Source organism: Hippopotamus amphibius, chromosome 16 (assembly GCF_030028045.1).
Source record: "Hippopotamus amphibius kiboko isolate mHipAmp2 chromosome 16, mHipAmp2.hap2, whole genome shotgun sequence".
NCBI classification, from domain to species: Eukaryota; Metazoa; Chordata; class Mammalia; order Artiodactyla; family Hippopotamidae; genus Hippopotamus; species Hippopotamus amphibius.
This window is the reverse complement of record NC_080201.1, coordinates 44,628,522-44,641,035: the sequence shown is the minus strand read 5'-3', so window position 1 is coordinate 44,641,035 and position 12,514 is coordinate 44,628,522. Positions and strand designations below refer to the sequence as shown.

General features: G+C 34.2%; 1 protein-coding gene and 1 long non-coding RNA gene across 7 annotated transcripts in view; one reads left to right on the top strand and one right to left on the bottom strand.

The window, feature by feature from the left end:
* DPY19L3 (dpy-19 like C-mannosyltransferase 3) overlaps positions 1-12,514 on the bottom strand; it is a 69,509-nt gene that overhangs the window by 16,371 nt on the left and 40,624 nt on the right. For 5 of the 6 annotated variants that reach the window (XR_009049756.1, XM_057712780.1, XM_057712779.1 and 2 more), the window contains exons 9-15: positions 11,455-11,586; positions 9,851-9,952; positions 7,689-7,762; positions 7,368-7,526; positions 4,314-4,436; positions 3,823-3,934; positions 3,146-3,202 (exon numbers count right to left, since the gene is read on the bottom strand). Coding sequence is in view for 5 of the 6 variants with exons in the window: in XM_057712780.1 (XP_057568763.1) it covers positions 3,146-3,202; positions 3,823-3,934; positions 4,314-4,436; positions 7,368-7,526; positions 7,689-7,762; positions 9,851-9,952; positions 11,455-11,586 (759 nt within the window). In the remaining variant the exon portion in view is untranslated. The remainder of the gene's footprint in view (positions 1-3,145; positions 3,203-3,822; positions 3,935-4,313; positions 4,437-7,367; positions 7,527-7,688; positions 7,763-9,850; positions 9,953-11,454; positions 11,587-12,514) is intronic. The other variant, XM_057712778.1, reaches the window with a different exon arrangement.
* Positions 2,870-12,514, top strand: part of LOC130839010 (uncharacterized) — a 36,763-nt gene continuing 27,118 nt past the window's right edge. Inside the window, exons 1-2 of the long non-coding RNA XR_009049758.1 lie at positions 2,870-2,892; positions 8,631-8,725. This is a non-coding gene — a long non-coding RNA (uncharacterized LOC130839010). The remainder of the gene's footprint in view (positions 2,893-8,630; positions 8,726-12,514) is intronic.

The window sequence follows — 12,514 nt, the reverse complement described above, 5'->3', positions numbered from 1 at the left end:
TTTATGCCACTGGTGCCTCCTACTCAACTGGAGTTACTTAAGCTGTGTAGATATAATGTAAAAATACACTCTGAATCCACTGCTTTTCTAATGTAACCTGTCTGTTTAATTCAACAATTAATTAAATGTTTTATCACACAGCAGTTGGCTAATAAGACTTGAACATCTAAATACATGCTAAGGTGAACTGCAGAACTCATTTCCTATATTGAAATAGAAGCCCAGGGATAATGTACCTACACTTCATTCATGTTGCAACCACAATCTTTTTATTTAAGAATGACTAACTAGAACCAAAGTGGCACCTGACTGGTCTATGGCTGTTTTTTTTGTCCCCATCATTTTCTTATCTTGTCATCTCATCTTTGGCCATTTTTACTACTCATTCATATCTTGTCTCCTGGGTGGATAAATCAGGAAAACTGCTGGTGATGGAAAATCGGGTGTCAGCACTACTAGTCCTAGGTTTCAGAAGAAATATAATAAAAATGACTGATTAAATGATACTTCTGTAAGATTTCAGAGGTATTTACCCATTAGACAGATAATTTACCTATCATCCCTATTAATTTTGATAACAAATAGAATACCAACTTTTAAATGGTGTTTTAATTATTTTGCTATAAAATATATTTCAAAATCCGTGAATTCAATGGTTATTAGATATTTCTCTCGTTTGAAAGTTGCTGTTGTTAACTCTGAAAATGTTAAAATCTGGTAACACAGTCTTATGGTAAACTTCTTAAACAATGTGAAAACAAATGTTGAATTAACTAAATGCTGTTCCTACATGATAAGTAGTAGTTTATATGAGATTTCAGGTACCTAAATAAGTTAATTAACACAAGGGCAAATAATTGTATTAAACTCTCAATTTTAGAGTGGAGACTAGCACATACTTTTCCCTTTTAAACAGGATTATCCTCAGCAGACATAAAGAAAAACAGGTATTATGAACATGCAAATTTGAAATTCTCATTATAAGTGCTATGTAAAACTTAAATCAGGCTTTGAAATATTAGTTCATATTTGTTACAGATAAATCTGTTCAATAGTTGGAAAACATATTCAGTTTCAGGGTAACCCCTACATAAGATCTTTATTTTCTTTGTGATTTTGTATTTTACAAGTTTTGAGAAGCTTAAATATGTAAACTACTTTATACAGTGAAAGCTGGATGCATTAGGATTTCTCCTAAAGTCCAATACTTAGAGCGAGGCCACCTGTCCGAAGACAGGTGGCCTCGCTCAGGATTCTCCGGAATTATTACTAACTCTCTTACTTAGGGTACATCTACAAAGATTCCCTGAGGAAATGATGGCCTTTTCAGTGCTACCATTGGTTCTTCTATAGCAATGGTTCTCAGGAGGGATGGCGGGAGGGATTCTGCCCCACATGCAAGGGAACATACTGCAATGTCTAGAAACATTTTTGATTGTCACAACTGGAAGTTGATGCTATTGGCATGTAGTAGGTAGAAGGTAGGGATGCTGCTAAGTGTCTAAGACAAACAGCTATCCTGCCAAAATGTCAACAGTGCTGCTGCTGAGAATCCCTGGTCTCTGCAGGGGGTTCTCAAGTCTGATGGTGCAGTAGCGCCACCTGGAGGGCTGGTTAAAACCTGGATCATGGGACCCCACTCCCAGGGCTCTTGATTCTGTAGGTCTGGAGTAGCACCCGAACAGGTATCTGTATGTCGAACAAGTTCCCAGGTGATGCTGATGCTGCTTGTGTCTCCTCTAATGTCCTTCCTCAATTTTATCAAGAACAAGAGACTTAAGTCCTTAAGTAGCTTTTAAAAAATCAATGAATTTTCAAATAAATATCTGAGACATAAAGGAACTCAGCCTACACACAGAGACAGTGGGAAAAGACTGTTGTGCTGTGTGTACGTCTTTAGGGGTGAGACAAGAATGATGATGAGCTGGATCTTTTCTGTGGAGGGTGCTTAATCCCTCAGAATCAATGTGAAGAGATAAAGTTACCTCGTTTGTCATTAAACATATACTCTGCTTAATCCTTAGTTGCTGCCTTCCAGATGTTTTTAAGAAGTTTCATTTATTTACAGTAGAGCAATAAAATTCCCAGAGGGAAGGTGGAAGAAATGATCTATTTCTATGTTTCCGAGTGTCTGGGAGTTGGCACAGTGGTCTGCCCATAATAGCAAATGTTTTGATAGAACATAATACAATAGAACTGTCCAACACAGTGATTATCAAACATTTCTTTTCACCTAAATTCTTTGCTTCAAATACAATCTTACATGAAAATATAAGCAAATAAACCCAGAAGCTGAGCTGCCACAGCTGCTCCTTTCTGTGGGAGAGTCCCCACCATCCCTACTCCCTTTAACTACCCTCCCAAATCAGAAGCTATACACAGCAGAGTTTGAAATCCATTGTTCTAACTGAACACAGTTTGAAGAAACAAATCTGAACTTAAAAAATATGTAAGATTTTTTTTTTCTTTTAAAGAGAGGGTAAGAGCTCAATTGAATAAAACAGTCCAAGCTACCTGCCCAGGTAACAATTCAAGCCTCTAAATCTCAGAGATGTGATAAAAGACTCACTGTCTCATATGGAGGAGTTTCAGAACTGAAACACAATTAATCCTGCTTCAGATATTAGTCAACTGAGAATATGAAGAATTTCTTTATTTCCTCTGAAACTGAAGGACAGATAACAAGGCTAACCTTAGACTGTATTTATATGAGCCCAGCCCTCTTACAAAGATCATTTTAAACATCAATAAAATATGCTGGTTAAAGTAAGATGCATTTTAAGATCTTACTCTATAAAAAGCAGGTAACAGGGAAAACTAATTTTTCTCCTTTATTCACCTCAAACTAGGTCTGAAAACATCTTTATTTTCAGAATTTGCATCAGCTGAATAGTAAGTCAAAACCAAAATTAATTAGAGTAATTAAATTGTATCTTTTTTGGTATAATGTTTTTACCTGTTAAATCCCATTTTGGGAAATAGATCACGTTTCCTATCAATGTCAATTGCCAGAAGAAGCTAAGCAGATAGATATTTGTAAGCTCTGCAAACTGCTTTACTTGCCAATGAAACACAAAGTACACTGAGTCAAAGCAATTATTCTGCTAAACAGATTAAAGACAAGAATGAAGACAATCAGTCTTACCTTATAGCACAGATACAGCAGTATTAATATTGGTATCGAATATCGCATTATACATATCTACATAAGAAAGACATTATTTAGATTACAAGTATTTGGAATCCATTTGCTTTACATTTTTGCTTTGTAAATACTTTTTTTTTTAAACAACAAAAATATAATTTAACAGAGCATGAGTCTCCAATGTGCAAAACAACTGAGGCAGTCATCCACAAGATGTTTGTAGCTTCTACCATATTGCCACCTAGTGAATTTACAGGGCAGAACAACCCAGAACCGCACTGATGGACTATTAATCATGACTGTACACTTAGTAGTAATTATTTTTATGTTATATATTATAATAATTAACAATGATAATCATAGTGATAACTCTTCATAATGGGATTCCTGGGGATTTCTAATTTTCCTTTTCGTGCTTTTCAGTATTTCCAAATTCTGTATAATGAACATATCTAACTTATGGTCTGGGAAAAAAATGATTTAGAAAATAAAGCTAAAATTAAACATAAAATTATTTTAAAATAATTCCTTATAAAACCATTATAACTTATCAATTATTTTCAGCTTTAAATTTTAGTATCCATTTTATCAAACTGATGTATAGACAACTCTTGAAAAAAAAGAAAGCAGAATACTAAAAGTCATAAAAATGAAATGGAAAAAGAGATAGCACTGACCCTCTTTGGGTTATAAAGATGGATCAACTTCAGAAGTAACTCCCATATTTCAGGGCTGCATAAGCCAAATGATGCAAACACACACATATGTGATGTCCAGAGGTACTTCATTCTGCAAGAACAGAAGCAGGCAAAGGTCAACAGTGCTAGCTGTGTAGAAACCTGGAGACGGAGACAGCTGTAAAGGCAGCTGTATCATTTGTGATAGTAAAATCTTACTAAAACGATGCAGAAACCATCTGCCAAGGGGTGAGTTATTAATTCCATTGCCTTTTGAGAACCATCATATAAAAAACAGACAAATATCGGTAATCTGGAGAACACTGGTTATAAATAATCTTCGTACTGGGAGGCGACAGTAAATAAGGACATTTTTATGGAAAACATAATTATTCATGAAGATGATTGTCAGTGTCCAAATTCTGTTGCTAAACTATAACATGTAAAGAGTGGTCAAAAAAAAAATAATCAAATGGATAAGACAAAAATACCTCATCGTACTCAACGCCAACAGTCCAAACAGAATCGTATGTATTAAATTGTAGGCAGTTTCTGGTTTCAGGCCAATTGTATACTTTCCCATTTTATACATGGATTGCTGATTTGCAGAATCACTGGATAAAACAGCACATATACAAAAATTAAAGCTGGGTACTTAATTTTAATTTAGTTAAATCTGTTTTTAAAGAAGAAGATACAAGAAACCTATGCCTTCATTATTTAGAAATGTTTTATTTCCCTAAGATAAAGTGAATCAGCTCTGATCAATTCTGAATTTCTTATGAGGCTAAAAGTGTCATAATATAAATGCATTAATAGAGTAATTAAAATTGAACAAACTTCATTTTAATTTAAGCAAAACCTTAAAGTCCTTCAATCCTTTAAATTATAAGCGATAGCTAAAAAATATTATTTTGGAATCACTGAAACTACAAGAGATATTTGGAGATGTCATAGTAGTTACTCATATTTTTCTAGTTTTTACAAATAAGAAGTAAAAATGTATCCATAAACTCGGAGTTCAGTTCCTTTGTGAACCAATGATCACATTTTTTAACCTACCATAATACCTCACTACATGTCTAACATGATTTTTTAAATCAAAAAGGCCACATTAAAATGACTGCACCCATAAAATTAACCATAACCCTTTAACATCATCCAACACCCAGTTCACATTCCATCTTCTATTTATTGCAATAGCTTTTTTCAGGTGGTTTCTTTGAATCAGGATCCAAAAGCTTTCTTACAGCATTTCCTCAATGTCTCTTTCAATTATCTTTCAATCAATAAAAGTACTCTCCCCTCCTCACTTTTAAGGGCATTTACTTGTTGAAGAAAGTGTATCATTTGTCCTGTAACTATTCCCGCCTTCTGGATCTGGCTGATTGTCTCCTCGTGGTGCCACTGAAAATATTTCTATTCCCATGTTTCTTATAAACTTGTAATTAGATCTAGAGATTAATTATCAGAATCAAGTTCATTTATTTTGGCAAGTACACTAGTGGGGACACGATGTACTCCACACTGCATCACACTGGGAAGCACGTACTGCCTGGTTGTTTCCACTTGCGTGATGTTGAGGTGGATGAGTGGGTTCAGATTTGCACAATTTGTTGTCAAGGGGAAAAGCAAACAACAGTAAGGGCTGCCAGTTTAGGACAAAAACACTTCTGTAAAGGCCCTACTTATCCTTTATACAAATCCAATAGACTTGGATATGTACAATGCTTCTATGTAACTACAGACCTATTATTTCTTGGAAATCCTCTTTTCCATCACCCTAGATACATAAGAAAATTAAAATGATACTCTACGGTAATTTTCACCACTGGTGATAACCTTTACTTAAACGTTATATACCATAACCGGAACTCTGGCTTCCCCTGATACTAAAAGATTACTCCAGACAAGAACATACGCTCTCATACTCTCTTGATACCTGGGAGAATTCTGCAGCACCTCTCCCGGACCCCAAAATTGAGCTGGAAAGCTCTATTAATCCCATGAATATAGAACAGGGTGTCCCTTTCAGTTACATACTGCACACTAATGTAGATGTGGTGTATAAACGTAACAGTACCATCGTTCCTAGTACGAGAAGGTAGAAATACTTTAACTACTTGGCATTGACAATATATCCTTCAACTTACTTAGACGTTAATTCACATTGAGACACTATAATTCTTAAATGACTTTAATTAATGTAGTGCTTTCTTCCAATAAAGTCCTAATGTCCCTACCTGGTAGATGAGGATGCTCTAAAATCTTTATCTATAATCATATACCAAATCACCTTCCAGGGACGGCCCATAGATTCGCACTGAGCGTGGCAGACATTTTCACACAATACTGCAGGCCGACTGAACTTCCTGCTTTGCATGCAGTCTAGAGTCCTGTCGACACCTGATGTGTCTGGAATAATATTAAATTACACTGTCTAGAATAATTTCTATCTATTTTCACAGGGCTAAATTTCTATCTTGGGCTCAGTATAAAAAGCACACTCCTGAAAGATACTAAAATAGTTTATAGTCAATGAAATAGTTTCATGGTTCAATGTTGCTTCATTCTTAATAATCATAAAACACCTCAACTGATCTGGGCTCACTGTAATGACTTTCTCCCAGCACAGTTTTCTGGTGGCTGCGAATCACGGCTCACCAGCACCTTAATTGGCAAGGTAACTACACAGAAAAAGGGCTTCCTTCTGGGCTTCATTACGTTTTCACAAATGACAGTAGCTTCAGCTTCTTACACTTAATTTTCTTTCAATTTAATGTGGACAGTAAATGCAAAAGCTTCCATCAGCTTGATAGGTAGGTATTCTACAAGTTTTTAAAAAGTCTTCATACTCTCTCTCTTTTAAGTAGATTAGGAGACATGCCAAGTTTTAAAAAACTGTCAATTAATACTTATGACTTTTAGTAGATGCTAATAATTATGGTCCATTCCAACTTTATAAGCCCTTAAACAAGAAGCAACAAAACAAACAATGGTTAACTCTTGATAGTTCATGAGAAATAAAAAAGGCAGCTGGAGAAAGAAAGGTAGAAAAACACAGGAAATTAATAATGGGAACAAAAGAGAGAGTACAAGTCAGTAATAATAATACTTGCTAATGACAGCTAAAATCTACAAAGTACTCTATGCTGAGGCACTGTTTTAAGTACTTTATGTAATTTTAACTTATTTCTCACAAAACCCTGTAGAGTAAGTACTCTCAGTGCTCTCATTCTACAAAAAGGGAAATGGAAATACTGAAGGGTTATATAACTGGCTCAAAGATTACATCGTTCCTGAGTGTCCGAGCCAGGACCTCAACCCACACCCGTGTGCACAGCATCCATTGCTTTTTACTGTCTCTTAACTACTCCACCCTTAACAACTGAGAGTAGAGTCCATGCTAACCTAAGTATGCTCCCCCTTTAAGATGACTGTACTCTGTTCTGTATCGGATGTTCTGATTTTCAATTTAGCAATTTTTCTGTAACATAAAACAAGTTCATTAAAGCATAGAATTAGCTTTCTGAAATATGCCATACCTGAGATTATGGAAGGCAACAGCTAATGCTGCAACCACTGTGATGGACAGAACAAATATATAAGCATAAAAAAGCAGAGTATCTGAAAGCCTTTCAAATGTATTAAAAGGCAGAAGGCCAAATGCTTCTTCACACAGATACAGGTTTGCATCAAAATCTCTAGGAAACAAAGGGAAAGCAAAGTATTAACTTCAGTATAAGATAAGTAAACCTCAAATTTTTCCTCAAAATAAGCCTGAAATTAATAACTGATAACTTACATTTTGAAGACCCTGCTGATTTAATATAAAAAGCAAACACAGACTTTAAATTGAGTCATACCTTGTTGCTCCACATCCAAATTTTGCTTTCAGAAATTTGAATATGTGTTCATCTGACTTGAGGTTAAGAATTTTCTATCAGGGAGGGAGAAAATAAAAATTGCTATTAGTTCCTTATGCATTGTTTTCTGATAATTTCTCACTGAATACACACAGTGTCCCATTTCATAGGACTGTATGTGTGTGTACATGTAAAATTAGTAAATGTTCACAATAGTCCTTAGAACTGAGAAATTCTAAAGCAGGAATTTTCTATTTGAAAAAAAATCTTTTCTTGAAGTATAGTTGATTTACAATGTTATGTTTCTAGTGTACAACAAAGTGACTCAATTATTTTTATATATTATATATATTCTTATCCATTATGGTTTATTACAGGATATTGAATATAGTTCCCTGTACTTTACAGTAGGACTTTGTTGTTTATCTATTTTGTACACAGCAGTGTGTATCTGCTAATCCCAAACTCCTAATTTATCCCTCCCCCAACATCTTTCCCCTTTGGTAATCATAAGTTTGTCTTCTATGTCTGTGAGTCTGTTTCTGTTTTGTAAATAAGTTCATTTGTACCATATTTTAGATTCCACATATGTGATATCATATAATATTTGTCTTTCTTGTTCTGACTTACTTCATTTAGTATGATAATCTCTAGGTCCATCCATGTTGTTGCAAATGCCATTATTTCATTCAAAAGCAGGGATTTTCAAACTCCCTGTATTCCTGTTTTTTTTAGCAAAATCATTTTTGCAAACAAAATCTAGGTATAAGTTCAATATGCAAAATAGGTAAAAGATGAGGTTCTTTGGTTTCAGGGAGAGGGAGATGGCTGAAACCCAGTGAGTACAATTTTTTAAATCAATAACCAATAATATCATGATCTGAAACCTCAGATAGGGAAATAGCCCACAAAGCCTATTTTGCTTTCGTTTTTTGTCCGCAGATACAACTGATATAAGATTCATTCACTCAAAGACAATTCAAGACACAGCAGTAACCCTCAAGGGGTGAAGAGACAAATGCCAGTGTTTATCACTAGTGAGTATAATTTTAATTCACATTTTATTTTTAATTCATGGTTTACAAAAATTCACATAACAGAAATGGGTGAAGAAACTGTATGAGAAGAAAAATGAAGATAGAAAAGAAAATAAGATTAATCCAGAACTGAGGTTAGTACACAAAATATATTCACTAGAGATGAGCCATAAAGCTGAGCCTATGCGTTCTAGTAGCAAATGCAAAGAGGGAAATAAAAGCATTCATGCTACTCACAGGGTCATGAGATTAAAACAAAACAGTTGCTCAGAAGAGATCGTTATAATTTTAAAACAGAGACTCAAGAGAAATTTTACCCATGGGTACAGTAAAAACAGTGAGAAGTCTCAAAGACGGTTTTTTCTAATTCTTCTCATTGTAGGTGGCTGGCAGAACATTAAGTGCAAATCAATACACGTTATTCTTTGGGGAGTCAAAAAACAGTGGTCCAGACATGTAGCTCTCTCTTGGCTTAATCTAGGCACAGACAACTGAACATCTAGAGTGGCGAAACAGATGGACTGCATACCTTTCATCCAGTCTTTCAGAAATGCTGACTGTTCTGCTCAAATGAATTTTTGATAAGTACTGAACTATATGGAGTTTAAGAACATAGTGACAAGGCCCTGGAGTAGAGGTGTTTAATGTGGCTGGCTGAGTGAAGGGTCTTTTTTTCCTTTGACAGTCAACAGACAGGGAGAGGGACTGCCATTCTCTTACAGAGGAGGAGTCTGTCATGTACATGCAGCTGTCTCCTGTCCCAAGACCAGTCTTCCCAGAGGGGGAAATGATCTCCATCAATGTGGTTCTGATAGTAAAGCCAGTTTACTTATGAACTTAAGCCCAATAAAAATCATGTCTTTTTTTCAGTACCACTGTAAAGAAAACTATCTTTAAAAAGTAGAATTTTTTAAATTTAGAAGAACACTTGTTTATTGCTTTTAAAGCTGAGTTTTTAAAAAGTTTAATAACTCAAAAGGTGGGTTCAAAGTAGAATATGTTAAAGAGTGAACAGAAATCAAGGAAACAATCCTGTTACCAAAACAAAGGTAAAACTGAGTCTGTTTAAAGTAAAACTGGTAACTCTTCAGTAATGTTAAATTAAATGTCATTTGAGTAACCTACCTTAATAATGTTGTTGAGAAAAAGTGTCAAACATAAAACCACAAATAAATGTAACAATAGTTTCCCAAGCCTATTAAGGAAGCTTCCAGTTTTCAGGTTTTTCTAGAAATTAAAAGAGTTGCATTTCAATTTTTAAATTTTAATATAACTTCATAAACATTTAAGATGAGATTACTTAAGAATTTAAAACACTGGGCCATGCAACATACAGGGAAAAATATAACCTATATTTTCATGAGGTTACATTGTCTTAACTATTTGTCATTTTCTAACAGTAAGTGAATCACTTAATGATAAGCTCCATATGATGAGGAAATGTGTCCTAGTCCTTTTTTTTGAAAGACCTCTTCAACCAGAGTATGGAGTCGGCTACTTAGAAGGCACTCAGCATATACTGACTGAACAAACCTTTTGATCATTTATCCACTGATTCATATATCACAGACTACAACCCACTAAACAAAAGATGTATTAAAAAAAGTAAATTGTGCTCTTTGATATATAATAGTTGTCTTATAACCCTCAGCTTTATGGATATCAAATATAAAACTATCTAAAGAGTTCAAATATGAGTGATGTTTACTTATAATTAAGGTTAAAAGGATAAATGAGATGTACAGTTTTTTTTTGTTTTTTGGCGCATGGGCTTAGTTGCTCCACGGCATGTGGGATCTTCCTGGAGCAGGGATCAAACCTGTGTCCTCTGCATTGGCAGGTGGATTCTTAACCACTGCGCCACCTAGGAAGCCCAGAAGTACAGTTTTTAATAGTCAACTAAAAGCCTGTTTTTTTAAATCTTTGTGAAGATTTGTCCATAGCAGCTCTCACTCAAAAGACTAATAAGAAAAAGGATTTATTTTTCCCCAAATGGAAAACAAAACAGTTTCTTGATATAAAAGTGCTTATGAGAAATATTTCTTATATCTTTATGAGACAGAAAACAGACTTTGCAACGTTATTAAGGAAAAACAACTTAAATTTTATGTAAATTTAAGAAATTTTAATTGTATAATAAAGTCAAAAGATGAGGCCAATATCAAATATGTTATTCTAGGAAATGTCCCATTATTTCTAAAGGTATTTATTTGGAATCTCAAAATTCTCCAAACAGACTTAATTTTAACTCACTTAAAAATCAATAATATGATATGGAAGGATGAGGGAAGAGTGGTGTTACCACTTCAAATAACAACAAAGTGTCCACCGACTTTAAAGACTGTGACAAACACATTTCCAAAAGCAATAGGTTCTTTTCACTCTTGAGTTCACACATGAAAAAAAGTTAACATTTTTTTCTCCTTTACTTCAACTTTAAACCAATGCCATTCAGATAGGTACCTCTGGATAATTCTGAATTTAATTAAGATTCCAATTTTCTAAGAAATAATAAATGCCAAATCAAAGGAATGGCACATCAGAAAGCTTGAAAACAGATGCTATACCATGCACTTCAAAAAAAAAAAACACACCAAATAATTCCTCTACTGCTTTTTAGTGGGAATTTGGTCATAAACTTTCCTTTGTATGCTATATGAAAACAAGGTCCAAATAACCATACAATTAAAAAAAAGTTTACTTCATTAAGGACAAAAAAAAAGTCCTACCTGAAGTTTTCTTGCAATTAATACTGAAAGGTTAAAACTAACAAGCAATGATCCAAGAATCATGGAATTAAAAAACTGAAGAATGCAGACCAGGAGTAAACCTGTTAGCTGTATACCATACAGCCATGTCACCTGCAACAACCAAATATTAGATGGTTAAACAGATTTTATCAAGAGACTCCCACGTGCTGACAAGTTGATCCCTAGCTGGATACATCTCAAGTTATAAATAATGCAGAAAACACACCTAGCTTCAAGTAACACAATCTAAGAAAGGAAAATAAATCATAATAAAAAAACTGTTTATTTACCTTTTAGTTACAGAACATTTAAAACTTTATAACATTAAGAAGAAAAGAGATATATGAAGCAGAGGAAGCAAACAATGGTATAAATATATTCTAGAAATAGGCAAATGCTGTTTGTAGTCTTAATTTTCTTCTAAATTCCTTTACAGTTATGGCCTACAGTATTTTATTGTATTCCAACAATCAGTATTTTATCATACTCCATTATTTTCCGATCTTCCCTAATGACAAATGATGTTGAGCATCTTTTCATGTGCTTATTGAACATTTATATGTCTTCTCTGGAGACATAACTATCTGATCTTTTGCCCATATCTTACTGTTGAAAGAGTTGTAAGAATTCTATATATATGCTGGAAATCCCAATTCAGATATGTGATTTGCAAGTACTGTCTCCCATTTTGCAAGTTGTCTTTTCACTTTCTTGATGGTATACTTTGAAGTATGAAAGTTTTTAATTTTGATGAAGTCCAATTCATCTATTTTTTTCTTTAGTCACTTATGCTTTTGGTGTTATATCAAAGAAGGCTTGGGCTACTCCAAGGTCATGAATATCTATTCCTATCTTTTCCTCTAAACATTTCATAGCTTTAGCTCTTAAAATTAGGTCTGTGATCTAGTTTGAGCTAATTACTGTGTATGGTAAGAAGAAGGGGTCCAACTTCATTCTTGTGCGTATAGATACCCAGTTAGCACAGCACCACTTATAGGAAAGATTATTCTTTCTCCCTGATTATCTTGGCATCCTTGCT